Below are 19,573 nucleotides of genomic sequence, written 5' to 3'. Positions count from 1 at the left end.
ACAAACCCCAAAACATAATTCACTGGGATTCGATTCCAGTCATAGATTTCTGACACACATAAGATACAACTATCGACTACTCCTGCCCAGGGTGTCTAACTACTGATCAAAGTAATGAAATCCTGCAAGTGTCAACACCGTGATCACATAATACAGCCTGAATAAACCCTTCAACATACAGATGAACCATAGCCAGCATACAGTAAATACAAACGTATATAAATTGGCTGAAATTTCTTTATTATTACTCATGATAAATCATCATGATAGTTACGCACAGTAGATGCAATGGCTCATTCTGTGCACAGAAATTCTTACATATATTACATGAGCGGCGGCATCATGTACGCCGGGGTTCAATGATTCAATGAATATATATGCATGGAAAACAAACAAATGACCATCACCCAAACTTCCGTAGTTCCACTGAAATATTAATCTTATTGTTTCCGTGGAAACAGCTGCTGAGGTGATTGCCATGGTTACTATCACATGACTACAAGCTTCCACAATGTCTTTGCAGAACCCTTTTAGAATGGTTGCCATGGCAACATCACATGATAAAATTAACATGCATAATCATTCAGACCTTGTGGCTTGGAATGGAACAGAGCATGGAAGGATTAAAATAGGTTTCTTCTTGTTCCGTTCACATAAGCTAATATTGCATAATTTAATTTTTTGTGACAAAAATATTGCAGCTACTATTTAAGTGGCTATTTACAATTTTCACAGTTTGACTTGTACAGCCACAAGTGTTTTTCCCACGTCATTTCCATGACTAGTACAATAAAAGTTAAAACAAGGCTTTGTACAAGTGGTCTGAAATGTAACAGGAACTAAGATTACCTATCCCACAGACCCCGATATGTCAAGAAAAATCCCATAAAAGAATAACATCTTAAACATGTCTGAATGTTTAACACACATCCCTGAAACTCTTTGGTAGTCATCCTATTTTTTTATATAACAATACTAACGCACACAGTTTGTAATTATACTTGTGGATTCAGAGACATGTGTGGAACAAACAGATGTTAAAAACATAACAGTTAAACTTAAACTAGCAAGTTATCATCATCACTTTGCCATTTCTCCTTAGAAGTACAATATTTACTTGGTGCCATGGTTGATAGAAATCCATAACAGCATCAATAAATGCCCAAGGGGTAGATCACAACTACAAAATGAAGAAATGTCTAAAATATTTCTTCGGGTCTCATTTATATATAACAGCAGAAAAACAAACTAAAAGCAGGCTTTAGCTTAATAGAAACCCTCCAAAGATTGACAGAAGTTACTATGTCGCAAGCTAACATGTGGTGAGTTTAGTTCTTGCGCTTTAATGGGCCCCAAGCGTGACTGGATTTGGGCGCCACCACAGCACCGAATGCAGGAAACTCCTCGGTACTGGCAGTGTCCGGAGTCTTGTCCCACGGAGCATCCTTCACAACAAAGCCCCGCTGATCCGGCGGCCCCCCGCGGTTGTCCCCATCCTGCTTGCTGGGAGGACGCTGAAGCTGCTTGATGTATTCCTGGTCAATGACATCTTGAAGCTGGAACAACCAGGTTGCACGAAATCAGAAATATTTCTACAGTCAAGCCAGAAACTGGGATTATCTTACTGACGGAAAGGGAATTAATGTAATCAGGACTCACGATAGAGCCTGTCTATGTTACCATGGATAAAAAATAAAAAAATAAAATAATTATAATAATAATAATAATAATAATTGCTGTATTTCTATACCACACGGTTGCAGCATGCTCTAAGGACACACAAAATACAGAACTGGCGATAGCAGTTTTCACTGAAAGAGCTTATAACCAAAGTTGGCTGTTTGGCCTGTACTGACACCACTTGTTGGACTGTCGCATCGGACTCAGTGCACACCTTAGTTACCACACTGAGCATCTGGCCAGAGTATTATTGATTTACTTGTCACTCACCAATTCACCAAGACAAAATATGTGAACTCGTATTGACAAATTAGTTATGTGCATCGACTGTTGGGTGTTTGGGATCTTATGAACAGGATGCTTCTGTACAGCACCTTGAAACCTTTTCAGTACAATGTACTTGTAATCCATGATTCTCATTTGTGCATATATATGTACATATGCCAGGACAAAAACAAATAAAGAAATGTAAACAGCTGCAATTACAGGAGACCATTTAAAAAGGAACAAGAAAGAGTTCCATTATGCTACTTGTGATATCAAAACATCAACTGTGTTACAGCATGATGCTGAAGTTCACACCACGTAAATGTGATTATAAACTGACGACATCAAACACATTTTTTTCTACATAAAGTGAACACAACATACTTCAATGTAAGTACTTACAAATTCCTCCTGCAGATTGAGCAAGTGGTCCTGGCACTCGTACACATTGTCATCCATACCAGTGATAGTGACAATGTCTGGGTCGCCATCCTCCGGCCTAGGGAAGCGGATGTCCACCTGGTAATCATCCATCACCTTCCTCACCGCGCGCCCCTTGAAGCCAATGATCCTGGGGTGGATGCGATGATCCACGCGCACCTCAATGGTGACCATATCTTCCTGCAAAAACATCATTTCTATCACAATGCTGAACATTTTCACAAAAGACACAGAATGCTTTTACAATGTTTAGTTAATGAAATGATCCTAAATCTCTAAATATTAATCCAAGTTTCTTTATTGTAAACATTAATGTTTCACAGTGCAAATATATAAACGTGGTTTATGAAATAAACATCAGATTTTAAAGAGAAAGCAATCCAATTAACTGAGCTCCCAAGCTGATAAATACGCAAATGAGTGAAGCAGGAATTACTTATATTAAGGCCAATCAAACCCTGAAAAATCATTTGGCAATATGTACCATAATTGGGGTGGTTCACCCTAGCATCATATTAACACACTGTTTCTAAAGTTATTTCAGAAAGTGACAGTTAAAGAGACATTACAGACATTATCTGCATCATAAACATGAGGTGACCATAACACGAGATGCAGAAGCGCAGTAAAGAAGTGCACATGTAAAGGGAAGTAACTGCGTGCAGTATTGGATCTCATTGCTTATATTTCAAGTATTAGAATTTTTTAATTTTCTTGAAAATGGAAATAAAAAAATGAAATGTGCGGTAGACTTTATGATGATGCGGGCGGTGCCTGAGGATGAAGACTTATTTCTTTAGCCTTATTGCACTTATATAGTAACGTGTCTTGCTGTACATGTACATGTGGCTTCTTGTACTAGCCCGGAACTAAGGCTGATCAAATAGTGCTAGTCCACTGAGATACCATGCCACAGTTTAACATGAATACCCTACTCAGACACAGGTAACTAACTCTGAGCCGACCAGTCCTTGTTTAAGTCCCTTGGTGCTGGTTAACAACAAGTATCATCTATTGACGTCTTTTGGTATGACACTGCCAGTGATCGAACCCAGACCTTCCGCTCTCCAGGCAGATGCTCTACCACCAGACCATGGAGGCAGTCTCTTAATTCATAAAATTACAACATGTCATGATGGCCACCTGAACTAGGATTGCTGATTGAACTGTGATCAAAAGTAACTGTGGCTGGACCTATACACATAACTTGCCATGTTTAGAATGAAACAGACACACACATACCAGTTCCTTGACAATCTTGAGAATGTCCTCCTTAGCTAGGTGAGTCTTATCTTCGTAGCCCACAATGGTGATGACATTCTGATTCTCATCTCCTTTCTCCGGGAACTGAATGCGACAACCGTGATCCTCTCGGATTTTCTTCACAACTAGCCCTTTGCGCCCAATGATCTTTGGGTGGTGCATTGGGTCCACTTCTACTGTCAGTTCAAAGCTCTGCAGTTCCTACAAAAATAGAGGACAAAGTTCAAGTGCTGTTTTCAAATGTCATTAATCTAGTCACACACATTACATTTCAACACATCGTTAACAATTTTGACAATTATTCAACAAGATTAGTTTGAATGATCTACTCCAGAAAGAATATCAAAATTTGAAGAAGGCAAAGCCATAAGAACTGGTTGATTAGGATATAAATGATTGGACAGATCCCCCATTTCTCACCCTATCCTCTCTCTCCTTCTCCAGCTGTTCGACCTTCTCCATCAAGCCTGCCTTGGCCCTCTCCACATTGGTCTTGGGGCCAGAGATGCGGACAATGTCACTCTTCTCTTCCATAGGTGGGATGGAGATGTTCACATTGTAGTCCTGCATCATCTTGCGCACGTCACGCCCCTTCTGGCCGATGATGAAGCGATGGAAATCAAATGGGATGGGCATCTCATCGGTGATTGGCACCAGAGCCTGGAATTGACAAAATGATTAAGTAAATTTCTTAAAATGGTGATGTGTTGAAAACAACAATGTGACTTGGAAAAAGCTTCTTGTATCAATATAATGTGGTTGTCTTGCTCATCACATGCATCGTCTGATACATTGCATTCCTTGCCTTTTTTAGTAAAAAAATAAATTTCATTGATATTAAATATAAGATTTTACATCATTTCCTAAGGAGTATGAAAATATTAAATAGAAATAGATACAGTAAACTGGTTATAACAAACTCAAAGGGACTACTAATTTTAGTTTGTTATATCCGTTGTTTGTTATATGCATTTTGACCATCAGACATCTTGGATCAATTCAAGTGACCATGTCATGTTACTTGATAAATACCAAAAGTGTGCACTGTACTTGACTGTTTATTCATCATACATAACATAAATAAAAACTTGTTTGTGATTTTGCTTAGAGCATTCGTTGAAAGACGGATTTCCTCTCTCTAGTCATCGCATTTTATACACAGAATATGTCCACATCAAAGGCTAATAGCCTAAATACTACTGTTAATTGAGGATGTGAGGTGAGGTGAGGTGAGTTGAAATGGGGTTTCACATTGTGTCCAAGATTATTCCACTTATATAGCAGCATGCGTGCGTGCACTAGTCCTGACTGATGCCGATTTATAGTGCTAGCTCACTGAGAAGCCATGCCTAAGTTAAACATGAATAACCCACTCAGACAGTATACAAGTCCTTGTTTTAGCTCCTTAACGCCAAGCGTTACCATCTTTTAACGTCTTTTGGTATGATTTGTTTGTTTTGTTTGTCTGTTGTTTAACGCCGCACTCAGCAATATTCCAGCTATATGAGGACGGTCTGTAAATAATCGAGTCTGGACCAGACAATCCAGTGATTGACATCATGAGCATCGATCCACGCAAATGGGATCGATGACATGCATCAACCTAGTCAGCGAGCCTGACCACCCAATCCCGTTAGTCGCCTTTTACGACAAGCATAGTCGCCTTCTACAGCAAGAATGGGTTGCTGAAGACCTATTCTACCCCGGAATCTTCACATGTCCTTTTGGTATGACGCGGCTGGGGATCGAACCCCTGGCCTTCTGCTCTCTGGGCGGACCCTCTACCATTATACCACAGAGGTGTTCAATTGAGGATGTAATTTGAGGACAAGGTGTCAGTACTTTAAGAGTAAATAAATTGGCTTCAATTGTTCATTGCCACTTTGAACAGCAGCCCTTGGCCGCGGATGTTTTGAGAGGCAGATTGGTGACACAAGAGGAGCTCACCGATTAACAGTTTGTTATACACTTAAACATTATCGACGACAGAGTACACACTGGACTGCAAGGTGAGTTTGCTATATCTGTTATTTCCTTAAAAGCGTGTTTGTTAATAAATCCATCAATTTTCTATGAGAAAATATACAGCAATCAGTTCATTATATCTGTCAGATCGATATAAGCGTATTTGTTATAAGTGTAGTTTACTGTATCAATTTAAAATATATATGCAACCTATCCTCGCTAATCTACTCCTGTGCAGGAAATCAGGAGTGAGAGGGTTGGGTTTAATGCTGCTTTTAACAGTATTCCAGTTGTCTCACAGCATGTCAGCTTAATGTGGAAAGAGGACCTAAGTGATGCAGTTCTTAGATGTTGACCACTTTGGCAAAACCCACGAGCACATGTAAGGTGCTGACATATCTAGAAACATGATCAGGGTGAACCAGGATTTGAACCCATGACCATATATTTCTGGCGTTCCCAAGGAACGAACTGTGGGCTGGGGTATGCAGCTCCCTAGACGACTCGGCCACTAGTGCCCCTGTAATCAGGAAGAGTACACCCTGGATGTGACAGACTGACTTCATTTGAACATTAGCAAACCACTTACCAGCAGGGCATCCTTGGCTTGTTGACAGTTCTCAGGTTTGCCAGTGATGATGATTATATCTTTTTTATTTGTTTTCTCTCCATCCCCATCTGTGCTTCCCGAGTCGCCATTCACCAAAGGTTCCTCCTCGGCACCTGCTTCTGCTGGTTTGGCAGCTTTAATAAAAATAATAAAACATTTGTAATGGGGTTTCTTCAAACAGTTGCATATGAATGTGTTTCTGTGCATAGTTGAGCAGACATTGTCACTATTACAAATTATACAATTATTCAAGTTGAACATATCTTATTCATGTAATGTATTCTTTTAAAGACATAAGACTGCCTTTAGTGTTTTTTCCAGATTTTCTTTTCCTTTTCAGAATCAATGGGTTGGATTTAATTGAGGAAAATAGCACCTGAAAAGTAAGCAGTTTCTTATTGGATATGTTGTAACAATGTTGTGATCTGATGAGTAAAATGCACAACTTGACTTACCTCCATTAGCAGTGGGCTTGTCGGGGAACTTGATTCCCACCTCAAAGTTCTTGGTGATCTCCTTGATGTTGTAGCCACTGGCCCCCATGACGGTGCGGTGATGCTGCTGGATGATGATGCACTCCACTGTCACCTGGGCATCCTACAACATCACACAGTCTCATCAGCATGGGATTCACTCCAACAAAACCACATTGACAAGTCAATGTCCACTTCCATCGTCAACAATGAATACTTTGCATCAAAGGTTAGGAAATTTACATTAGACAGTTTAGGGCTTGATATCAACATAGATCATAGAGATTGTTAATCGCGAACTAAATATCGATCAGTTATCAATAAATATCGGAGAAGTAACTTAAAGCAAATATCTCATACCACTGGTGAGCAGTGACACATTTATGCATTGATTACTTTGTGGACATTTGACATAACAAAACCATTGCTTTCCGTCTTCGACAATTAACACTATTGACAATAATAAGTCTGTATCGGTAAAACTAAACTTTATTTCATCACAACAATAGTTTATGTAAGTTATTATAAATGACAACAATTTCATATTGATAATCGTTAATATTTCTTCCCATTGATGATAATTCTAGTCTTTTTAGAAATATGGAAACAACTCTGTTACAATCATATTGTAGTCTGTGCGAATGCATGGGCCTGTGGGAGGCCAGCACCTCAGGACAGGTGTCGGTGCATGACAACACACAAATTCTTTATAAGCTTATAATTTTACCTGTAAAAGTACCTTTTTAGCCTAATCACAGCGTCAGTTGGGATAGGCTAGATTAGGTAAATTTGCATTATTTGGATATATTACATTTTGATAGCCCTATCTATTAAAAAAAGCCTGAAAGCATTCTTCTAGCATTTCAGACAGTAATTTAGTCCCTGGCTGGCGGGCTAGTTTTCTGTTCTGACTATGGGTAACCGGTTTTGATCCTACAGGGATGTGAACAATCACAACACTATTGCTACCAACTACACATCCGAATTGGGTCATCAATAACTGACCAATCATTACAAATACTCACCAAATCTGCCACAATGTCTTGTATTTTTTTCTTTGCTCCCTCAACACAATCTTTAGCACCTTTTATAATGACCTTGTCACTCTTCACTCCACTACGAGGGAAACTCACAGTCACTCCACCATACTCATCAGCAATCTGTCTCAGCACTTCACCCCGACGAGCAACAAAATAGCGATGATGCTTGGGGTCTACATTTGTATCGATCTCAACAATATTGTCCTGTAACGGAGAGCAAATTTATCACAAGTACTTCTTCTGGTAAAAGACAAAGCACACACAACTACAGTGTTTTTCAAAGTAGACAAAAGAGTTTATGGATAACAACTACTGTAACAGAAGTGTATCGGCATAGATTCTTATACCTCTGGTCAAGCAAGTGGCATTGCTGACAAACAATTCTACAGCTGTGTGAATAAGAACTTATAACTGATAAATGCAGAGCATGATCCTGTGACAGAAACTAACATTTCCTTATAACATATAGCAAAACCCTTAAAAATTGCAATTTTCAACTGGCCCTAATGATACCATAACTATTTGGCAGTTTGGCAAGGACCAAGGAACTATTTCTATCACTGTTATGTTCATTCTTTCTGACTTAACATACCAGATTGTTAATGAGTGCCTCCAGTTCCTTGGTGGCCTTGTTCACAGAGTCTTGCGTCCCCACCACAACAATCGTCTCCTGATCTGGATCATTATTTGCTGGGAAGATGATACGGGCACCTGTGCTTTCACGAACCTGCAGCAGATCCAAATGCAAAGAAATGAGATATGGAAACAACAGATTTTATGGACTGCACATGGCAACCATCCTTTCTGTGTTGCCTAGCCATCTACCTCTCTATCCAAATATACTCACAGTTACGAGATACACAATGCACTCGGGTATATGCTTTTTGTTTGTTTGTTGTTTAACGCCACACTCAGCAATATTCCAGCTGTATGATGGCGGTCTATGAATAATTGATTCCGGAACAGACAATCCAGTGATTGACATCATGATTGGGATACGATGACATGCATCAACCAAGTCAGCGAGCCTAACCGCCCGATCTGTTAGTCACCTCTTACGACAAGCATAGTCGCCTTTTTACAACAAGCATGGGTTGCTGAAGACCTATTTTCCCCCCAGATATTTACGGGTCTCTGGTATATGCAGGATATTGAGTATTCATTATCCCAACATTTTCATTTGAAATCAACAACCTGTTTATAAAATTGTAATTAAATTTTATATCTTAAAATGTCCTTGCCTTCCTGATATTAGCACCTCCTCTTCCAATAAGGAATTTGTGGTACTGTGCCTTGGCCTTGATCTCGTTCGTGAAGCTTGACATTTGCTGAAATTGCAACATAATTGAATTTACACAACAGAATGTATGCAAATACTACTTTACAGCTGGAGACTTTCCTCCTATTTACTATGAATAAATGAGACCCTAGTGGGCAGAGTTTTACCTTCTCACTGGTGAGTTCCTGCAGCTGTTTCTTGGCACTCTCCACATCGTCCTTTGGCCCCCTGATGGTCACCTTGTCACTGGTGCTGCCCTCGCTAGGGAAGCGGATGATCACACCCCCACACTCGTCCATGATGGCTCGGATCAGCCGCCCCTTGGCACCGATGATGGAGTTGTGAAGCTTGTGGGGGATTTCTATGGTGATCTCCTTGATGTTGGCCTGGAAACATGTATCAAGAGCTTTTAGAGTCTCATGCAACAGCGAGGTTACATGCAGCATACTAAATTGGTACTGTAAATGTGGAAAGTTTTGCAAAAAGGAAAGTACTGTGGAAAAGGCGAGTGACACATTCGCAATAGCTTCATCACACAGTTATTTAAGACCTACAACAAACAAATATGTAAGGAGGCAGTTATTCACTTCCACCCACTGTCAGTAAAACCAGTCAGTGTATCATGAAATACATAATCCCTCACATCCCGTGTTTCCTTAAATAGACATGCATTAATCACATCACTTTCCAGGCGCAGTTAAGGTTTTAGCTAGCGACTCGCAATAGCTTCATAGTGTTAAACTTTCCAGATTTACAGGATTTAGGATAATAAATAGTGAATCTAATTAAATTATGTCACATGTTTTGTGTATTGATACATAAAGTGGAAACAGATTCATGCCTTTAATTCATAAGTCAACATGACAGGAACAATTCAACAGTAAACCTAAAAAGGAGACAACATCAACATACCAGTTCCTTCTGAATTAACTCGATCTTAACTTTGGCCTGTTCAACGTTTGCTTTCTTTCCAGTGATGGTTATCACATCAGAGTCACTGATTTCACTTGGCAGATCAATCCTTGTGTCGGTTTCATCTCGGATCTGAAGTAAATAATAAAACCATCATCACATACACACCAGACTCAACTATAAATGTTCCCTATACTCATATACAACAGTATAGTGATGGTAAGTGCTGGTTGTGATCGTATATTCAGAAAATATAAAGAAACTTGACATTGATTATCAAACTGATTCAACGGTTTAGCACTTATGAAAACATAATAAGGAAAATATTCCCACCTTCCTGATATTGGCACCACCTTTGCCAATAATGTTCTTGTGGAATCCTTTGAAGATATGAACTTGAGCTTGATGATTACTTTCAATCTGAAACATTAATAACAGAAAATGCTGTAAACAATCAACAGGGGAGGTTTAGTTTTCAGAAGAAAGGAGTTCCAAGACAGAGCCAGGATATTACAAAAGCATAACTTGTGCCCGGACTGTAAATCTACCATGAACGGAAGGCTGCTATTTCATGTTTTCTTAGAAACCAGCTTAATGTGTGTATATCTACAACTGCTGCAAGAATTGTGGGACAATCAGTGGTGCTGTGCCTACCAACTCCTCATGCATCTTCTGCATATACTTGAAGGCCTTGTCAACATCATTCTTGGGGCCACGGAGCGTCACAACATCGCTCTTCTTGCCGGGGTCAGGGAAGGTGATCTGAACTTGGTTGAATCTGTCTCGGATCTCCCGGATTTTCTCTCCCTTCGCTCCGATTATACTCTTGTGGAAACGTTGTTCAATTATGATGTCCTTGGTTTTTTCATTTTCCTGTTGAAATGTAATTATCTTATACTTCTATTTCTAATTAAATGACAAATCACATCTATCTCATATCACAGTGATCGGCACAAATTTTCACATTCTTCAAAATGCTCAACTGGTGTTTTTAGTTACATCAAATCATTCAACTTCAAACTCAGAAAAACTTTAAAACTTAAGTTCCTATAACGTGACAGGGTTGCTCTCACCATTCTCTGGGCCATCTCCTGGAGCTCTTTCTTGGCCTGAACAACACCTGCTGGGTCCCCCTCAATACGAATCACCTTGCTGTGCTCGCTGTCATTTGGGATCCTTATCGCCACACCAGTTTCATTCTTGATTCTTGTAACTAGAAGTTGACAAGACAACATTATTTCTTAATCTCTATGGCACACAGTTTCAAACTTATTTGGAAAATTCACTGGAATATTTTCAAAATAATTTATAAAAACTTACTGTTTGTTCCATTTTTACCGATGATATGCTTGTGAAAACGTTGGTCAATAAGAACTTCTGCAAAATCCATCCGACTTTTCTGAAGTACACAGAAAAAAATGCAGGACTCAAATTATGCATGTTAAAATACAATAAAGTCAAAACAATAAATATTGCTATATTTCTAATGTATTTTATATTTGTATGAATGAGTTCGAACCCAGTGACAGATTTGAAGTCACCAGGTCTCACGACTTCACCATTACTTTCCCTAGCCTGTGGCAGATCCCATCCCAACATGTGGCATGGGACTAGGACACAGTCCAGGGGAGGTAACTCTACTCACAGCAACCGGAAAGTTGGTAAACAAAGGCTGATGATAGCTGTAGCATTCTACAACTAACAATAATAATGTGCAAATTCATAACGCGCCAAGCTGCACACTAAATGCTCAAAGCACTACATTATCAACCATACCAGTGTACTATTTTTACATATCCATTAGGGATTGATGAAACAAGAGAAAACTTTCGTCGCAGTGATTCTGTACATATGAATCTATCACTGTAGTCTTATACAAAAGATGTTCAAATCCATGTAATCTTTTTTATGGTAAACACTTTTCAAAAAACATTCACCGTTGTGCCTAATTTTTGTTTGTTTGGTAGGAAGCAACAAATTTCTCTTCCACTCATAACTTTCATCTTGCTGATTCAGTCAGCGTGACATTTGAATCAAAGAATTCTGTAGGGAGATGCATAACACTACCTGTGCACAAGCCCTTGTAATGAACTGAGAGTAAGTGTAGGGGAGATGGATCAAGGCCACAGCATTAACTGAAGCCTGGCGTCCTCTCTCTTTTGTTATACCTGGCCTATGACAGACACCATGCCAACATCTGACATGGCTCTTGAACAAGACAGGAGACCCAGCGTACACATGGAACACTCGGTTTGTAGGATCTACAACCCAGACAGAAACAGTAACACTAAGTTGTCACACTGACCAGATCTTTAACGACGCTCTCCAAGGCCTTGACAGCCAAATCAACCTCTTCAGGTGGTCCTTCAACTGTGATCTTGTCCTGGCCATCCGTGAATTCGATATGGACCTGAAAATATGACAATACATTAGGTGTGAAATTCAGGCACCCAAACAAAGACCAAGTGGATGCTGTGTACATTTTCAGGATGCTGGTTATAATGACACAGCAGAGATTGTCTGTGGGTGGACTTTATTGATAGTGGGTGGACTTTATTGATAGTTCAGAATGTGAGACAATAACACACTGGTGTGTTCTGGCAAATGTCTTCTTGAGTTATCTGACACACTGTTCTGTCAGGAAATGTAACAAGTTGGACCAGTGGCCCCTTCAACATAAAAAACAAGGGGTCATTTTCAATACATATGGGGGTCACACTTTGGGAGATCATATAAAACTTAAAACCCGATACATAGGTTACTGATGGAGAATCGCTGACCACAAGTAATGTTAGTAATGGACAACGTTTGGCATGGCTTGTTTCTCAGATGTGACATGATGATTTGCAGCAACAAATCAAATTACACATGTTCATCCTCAACAGGTCGTTTGTGATCACTGTCGTTACCATGGCTCTTGAAAATAAACTTTCTCAAATTTTGAATGAAGTCATTGAAAATGATTTCCCATGATTCATACTGAGCTGACATATCACAGTATTTGATCAACTGCGTTATGCTGCGCAGTCATGAAGCCAGGTTTATTGAATTTTCTACCCGTCACTTTCTTCAATTTAAACTGTTAGTCTCCATGTGAAACATAGTGTGAATCACTGACATTATTTATGTCAACTTTTGCTGATTCAAAGCAGAACCTCAGCGGTAAGATTTTGGGGCTGTTTTGACGGCAAAAAGAAATCTAAAAGTGATCTATTTCAACCATTTCTGTCTGTCAGCTCTCAGATTGTCCTGTTTTTTACCATGGTTTATTAGTTATGGTAAAGAGTCAATAAAAAAACATCCAGTGATATAAAATAGTTTTGATACAGTAAGTGATCAAACCGTGTTCAAGATTACTTCACCTCTATAGTGACGCGAGTTTGTATAAAAAGTGCAGAAAAAAAGTTTGTACCTTTGTGTATTCCTCCGTGATGTTCCTGATGTTAGCTCCCTTCTTACCAATGATAAATCGATGGAGCCAAGATGGAGCGACAACATCGGCAAATACGACACTGTTAGCCTGTAAAACAAAACACCATTGAACACTGGACAATCACTCTACATGACAGGCAGATAATCCATTCCACTTTTCATACTGCATTGTTTATCTCAAGAATTTGACATAAAATAAGCATCAAGAACGAAGAAATAATTCAAAGTCAGGTTATGTTTCCCTCAGACACTATTTTCCCTTACAATGCTTGTATGAAGGAGTTCGAACCCAGTGACAGATCTGATGTCACCAGGTCTCACGACTTCACCATTACTTTCCCTAGCCTGTGGCAGATCCCATCCCAACATGTGGCATGGGACTAGGACACAGTCCAGGGGAGGTAACTTTCCTCACACATTACTTTATTACTCAGCAATTTTCCAGCTGTATGGTGGTGGTCTGTAAATAACCGTCTCTGGACCTGCAAATCCAGTGATTGACGACATGCACATCGATTCACGCAATTGGGACAATATGACATGCATCAACTAAGTCAGCGAATCTGAACACCCAATCCTGTTCAAGGCCTCTTACGACAAGCATGTGTTGCAAAAGACAAATTCTAACCCCGATCTTGATGGATGCCGCTATGATGGCATGCAATTAACTCCAATTTCTCATAAAAGGTGATTATCCACTAAATCATTAATCGACATACAATAACTGATCATTGCTATGAATAAATTGATACATCATTAACAGCCATTGGAATTTATCTAGACTTGCTAAGAGGCCGGTATTCAGCCAAGGCTGAAGCAAATGTCAGTAACACTTCCAATTTGAAATAAAAAATTGCAAAGTCATGGTATTTAAGTAAAATTTAATGTTATTGCTTTAGAGAGGTAACTTGCATTTCATGGAGAACAGGACCAAAAAACAAAGTTTTTAATGTTTCGATTTACTTTTCTGCATTGAATCCCAATATTGAACAAAATTATTATTTCTCCATAATTTGTCATCCCAGTTCACATAGGGATTTATCTAGGGAGTCCAAACTGAATCATGTTACTAATTCTTGTTAGGTATTCCATATGCTTACCTTGGAGTACACCATAGTGAGGGCAGGGCCGAGCTTGTCCTGCTCGCCGCGCAGTGTGATGGTCTCTGAGGAGCTGTCGAGGGCAGGGACTTCCACCGAGACCCCGCAGTTAGCGAGGATCTCCGCTATGCCGGCACCACGGGGTCCGATGATGTACTTGTGTTGAGACTTGCGGACCTCCACTGATACCGTTTGACATTTCCTACGCTGAAAATAGGGAGTCCAAAGTTACTTCGAGGCCTGCCATAACATAACTAAACTGTTTCTCAAATAGTACAATTATCCAATTCTAAATTCATCATAATTGTTATCTGGCTTCCTTTTTCCTTGTTGAGTTTGGCACAAAAGGGTACTACAATGTGAAGAGATGCCTACCTTTTCCTCACAGATCTGCATGATAGTAGTCTTGCACTTCATGACCCCTTCCTTCTCACCAGACACAACGATCTCATCCTTCATCACACTGGGTGGGGGCACATTGATCTTTGCACCCGTCTCCTCCATCAACTGTTTGATATTCGAGTTGTTGGGGCCACAAACAAATGGATGGAACACCTTCGGTACTGGGAGACGCTCGAATGCCAGTTTAGCCTGAAAGTAAAATTTAAAATAAAAATCACTACTTCTGTCATGGATGAGTTTATTTGTGAAATGAAAATCAGTAGTGTGAGAAACAATCCCCATCAGTATAAAATCACCTGTGTCTACTTCCTGGTGCCAACATAAGCAAGTAGTAAACTACTGGGTCCACCACCACACATCTTCCCGTGGCAGAGAGTTAACTGACTATAAAAGTCCAGTTTCCACCCTTGCCGAACTAGACTGGTATTATGGAGTTACATTTAGGCTGGACTAACGAGTCTTTGCATAGTCCAATCAAAATCGTGCACCAAAATCGAAATCCGGTTCGTAAACTGTCATGCAGATTTCAATCGATTGCAGGATTTGCAAAGCATCTGCACCGCCAACTTCCTGTCAGCAGATATTTTCCGAATCTTTTCGTGCTTTCATGATTTGATGCATTTCGCGATGTAAGACCCGTTTTATCACAATATAGATCTTGATTATCTATCAGATCGTCCTTACTGGGCGCCAACATTTTGTGTGAAGCAAACGTAAGCGATGGAATCTGATTGGTCCATAGGACAGGTTTAAAAGGGACATAACTGGTAATAGCCACTGGTGGCGCTACGATTGAGCCCAGTAATTCCAGCCTAGTTTGGCAAGGGTGGAAACTGGACTTTTATAGTCAGTTAACTCTCTTGCCTCGGGAAGATGAAAACTACAAGGAGCAAGGACCTGTCTGGACACCTGTCCCGACTCCCACAGACTCAAGGGTGGCCAAGGTCACAATTGTAACATCACTACACCTGGCAAGTCTACTTCATACACTTGGCTACATCTGATGTGAAGCGAGGTTTGATAATCAATGATAGTGCTAGCATCACCTGCAATGTATAGTGAAGCACAAAGTTAGAATCTCACCTGTTCGTCGGAAATGATCTGAATCTCATGTCGGGCCTTGTCGATACCATCCTTAGTTCCAACAATACGAACGATGTCCGAGTTCTCGTCAGCACGAGGCAGGTAGATCTTAGTAGCTGTTGCAAGTTCAAGGTCTTGCAGTTTCTTGCCACTCTTGCCCAGGAGGAATCGGTGGTGTTCACGGGGAATCTTTATTTGAATGTTGGCCTGAAAATAAGAAGTACAATGATAGGACATTCAACAAACAAGTCAACAGTGGACAAATCAAGTGTGACAAGGTAGGACTTAACATTGCTTTCAAACTATTGCAGCTATATAGCCTTGTGCATGCATGTGTGCGTGGCCGCACAAACTAATTCTTGTGTTGTTGTATGCTTGGGCATCATTGTATATCCCACCTGAGTCTGCAGCCTTGTAAGAACTTCACGCCTTGCCTTGATCACATCCTGTGCCTTGCCATGAATCACTACCGTCAAACTTTGGTCCTTGGCCAAGCTGATTTCAATTGAGACATCTGAAATAAAGCTTTATTAGGTCACATTCTGTCTCCAACTAGAACACAGGGTAAAGCTTCTATATTCCATAATTGTTTAAAAAAATATCCATTTCAATGAGCATCCTAAAGCATGTTTTAATCTACAACAGAATGTCCTTACCAGTTTTATTCATGATTTCCTTGCAGATCTTGGCTTGTTCACTCTCTTCTCCAAACTGAGTCTCCTTCATCTCCTTGAACCTTCTCTCTTCTAGGGGTACGGTGAAGACCTGCACAACACATCACACATTCCCTGCTAGTTGGTAATCAAACACATGTTGAAGACATTTTTCAAAAAGTGGCACATCCCTGATCATCAAAGAAAAAAGACTTGCTCCTTCAAAAGCAGTTTACTTATTTTGAATACCTTATCTTGTTTATCAGCTTTTTGTTTGAAGTCTACGAAAAACAGGAATGCCTCAGAAATAGTGGTAAATGTTTCCATTCTCTCGAAGAAAAGTTTGACTTGTGTATTACCAATGGTCACATTCACTCCAACTAATGACTGATATTTTCCCAGTGTGTCAATGATTGGTGCCTAATTGAGTAACAAGCTATTGGAAAATATCACCCACCTGAGTACATTTAGATCGGTTCAGAAACTTGGGCTGCCATGTAAAGTCATCAGTGATAGGAGTTGGTTCACGCACTTCCGCCTTGAGGGCTGGGAAGGCCTCATCATAAGTTGGAGGCTCAAAGGCCTCATCCTCCACATTCGGCACCGCCTCAGAGTTCGTTGCCATGTTCTATACTCAGTAGTCAGTAGACAGAGCCGAGTCGTACAGTACTTGCTGCAAGTACAAAACAATCGCTCAACCAAATGACAACATATCAAAGTAAACATATGTCTGTTTGATGCTCGATGACAGCAAACAATTGGGATTAGACCAATAAGATAATAAAAATATGAGAATAAAAGAATGTTGAAATGTGATAAATAGTAATATTATGAAAATGCTAATATTTTTGGGAAAACAGACAAACATGGACTCACTACAGATGCACTCAGATGAATTATCATGGATTTATCTAGACCCAACACTAGTTGTAGTTTAAAATTGTAATGTAATTTTATCCAAAAGTTTGTTCTTTAAAACCTGTAATTTCTTAAATTCATGGGTATTTTATCAGTTTGATTAATACAAACATGTAAAACTATTGAAGTCTGTTTTTGTTCATTGGTCAGGTTCTGCAATGCATGTCACCCCTGCAAAGCCGTAATAACATGGGTGTCCATATATTTCAATCACTATTCAGACTAACAACTTTCAGGTAAATGTCTTGGCTGCTAATATGTAAGGCCACAAGCATACAGGATTGGAGAAGAAATTAAATAATTCTGGTCAAGCTCCGGGTAACTTGCCCACTACATGTTATTTCCCATGTTGACTGGAACAAATTAGTTTCAATATTTCCCTGATAAATTGTAGTTAAAACTACTTTAAAGAATGATTTTATACAAATGATTGGTCGATACACCAGAAAGATGTCTTTGGGCTTGACATTTCCCCTGTACGTGTTGTAGTTACATATGCATGCCACTGCCTTAAAAGACTTGGTACAATATATTCCTTGTGCTGTCAATACGAGGCATTTGAGTATCTTTGATTTTGATATCCATACTTAAAAAGTATGTGATCACACGACATACTTTTCAGTTCGATAAAACAAAATCTGGCAAGCATAAAGATCACTAACAAATATTGAACGCTAAAACACCCCTTTCCCTTAAATTTTACATTCCTCTAGTAAAATTAGTGTAACCTATACTATCAGGAATCTGATTTACTATGACAAATTCTGTAGGATTCACGTGATCTAGAGTTCAACAAGTGAACGACAGGGACCGATAACCAAAGAATGATGTGTATCAGTATGCATTACAAGCCATTCGTCAACCTGTAGTTTCGGTGCAGAACGGGTAAAAAATTAAACCCAACATATGTTGTAACAAGGTATGAAAATGTCAGTTCTGTTTTAAGTATATAGAGTTCTGGACTGAAAAGCCTTAGCTTGAGTACACGCATACCATCACCTACCGGCTTTTCCAACCAAAGCTTAGCCTATATTGATATACCCCCGTACCTGACACGTATGCCCACGAAACAAACTCATGAATAATTGAACCGCATTGCTATCAAACAGCACTGTAGTTCAACCATAAATACGATCTGATTGTAAATAAGAGACAGGCTGCTTGATATTTTGGTAGATTAGTGAAAATATGGCAAAATGTGTCCGATGTCCTTGTCCACGTAAACACTTTGCACCCATCTTGACAGACGGGTCGACGTGTCGCATTTGTTAGAGCTTTCTTACCGTACTGCGTCCGTTTATCCGTCCTAGTGTTTAGGGTAACCTTCGTCTGGCTCCAATGTGGCTGCGTTTTAATCTGAAATTACCAAATGAGATAATTACTTGAAGCCTCAGAAAACCATTTCGCGAGAAATTCTTATAGACTGATGCCACACTTACCAACCACGTAGAGAGAGGATCTATGCCTTATGTGACCTGCGGAGGTATTCATACGCCGATTGATGCACCATCAGACAGTTGTTGTGATTGGTCGGTTGTCATCGGGCACCTGTACTTCCGGTATTTTCAACGAATCGCAACTAAGCTTTCATATTAGCGCAGCAAGTGGCGTCACTGACACGCATGAGAAGTAGGCTGTTCATTTAGAATTATCTAATAGTGTCAGTTGTTCCACACACAAACAATGCAATGTGTTGTGATAATGAAGCGTGACCAAATGACATCATCCATATTTTATTCTGATCGGCGCACTATTTTATCATCATAAACAAATGAATGACATGGGTTCAAAGTTCACATTCATACATGTAGTAGGTCACTTTGACGCAAAACTCTTATCAAAATAGCACGACTGGACATTTGAGAATGACACTAAAAAAATCTAAAATCTTAAATCGTGTGAAATTTTCACTGTCGTCTTGACAGTATGTATAAATTAACATGTGTAGGAACCTATCTCAGTCATGTACCACGTATTCGGCCTCCGCTCCGTTAAAACATGCCACGCCCATTTTCCACGTGCAGACATGCAGGAGGAAGTCAATTCTGTGGCAGT

At 39.7% G+C, this 19,573-nt stretch overlaps 1 protein-coding gene across 1 annotated transcript; it reads right to left on the bottom strand.

Moving 5' to 3' along the window:
- Positions 1–223: 223 nt before the first annotated feature.
- Positions 224–19,072, bottom strand: LOC124132278 (vigilin-like). The gene is made up of 25 exons (XM_046496126.2): positions 18,958–19,072; positions 18,802–18,874; positions 17,058–17,273; positions 16,604–16,712; positions 16,346–16,461; positions 15,948–16,154; positions 14,838–15,053; positions 14,463–14,669; positions 13,343–13,450; positions 12,236–12,340; positions 11,251–11,329; positions 11,004–11,143; positions 10,585–10,803; positions 10,264–10,350; positions 9,931–10,062; positions 9,186–9,404; positions 8,981–9,067; positions 8,332–8,466; positions 7,725–7,943; positions 6,682–6,823; positions 6,206–6,360; positions 4,072–4,311; positions 3,631–3,852; positions 2,350–2,568; positions 224–1,556 (listed from the first exon to the last, which is right to left on the bottom strand). Exons 3-25 carry the CDS (start codon positions 17,223–17,225, stop codon positions 1,329–1,331), a joined length of 3,759 nt encoding a protein of 1,252 aa, XP_046352082.1. The 5' UTR covers positions 17,226–17,273; positions 18,802–18,874; positions 18,958–19,072; the 3' UTR covers positions 224–1,328.
- Positions 19,073–19,573: the final 501 nt, after the last annotated feature.

This window comes from Haliotis rufescens, unplaced genomic scaffold, assembly GCF_023055435.1.
Source record: "Haliotis rufescens isolate VD_foot unplaced genomic scaffold, xgHalRufe1.0.p SCAF_13, whole genome shotgun sequence".
Taxonomy (NCBI): Eukaryota; Metazoa; Mollusca; class Gastropoda; order Lepetellida; family Haliotidae; genus Haliotis; species Haliotis rufescens.
This window is presented reverse-complemented; position numbering and strand designations above follow the sequence as displayed.

Bases quoted from the DNA above. Each gene is read 5' to 3' on its own strand.
- LOC124132278 (XM_046496126.2), bottom strand. From the start codon at position 17,225: ATGGCAACGAACTCTGAGGCGGTGCCGAATGTGGAGGATGAGGCCTTT. The intron at 8,467-8,980 runs GCAAGGACATTT...GATCTGCTGCAG, and splicing joins GAGGTGCTAATATCAGGAAG to GTTCGTGAAAGCACAGGTGC. The intron at 6,361-6,681 runs GTAAGTCAAGTT...TTTTTATTAAAG, and splicing joins CAAGCCCACTGCTAATGGAG to CTGCCAAACCAGCAGAAGCA.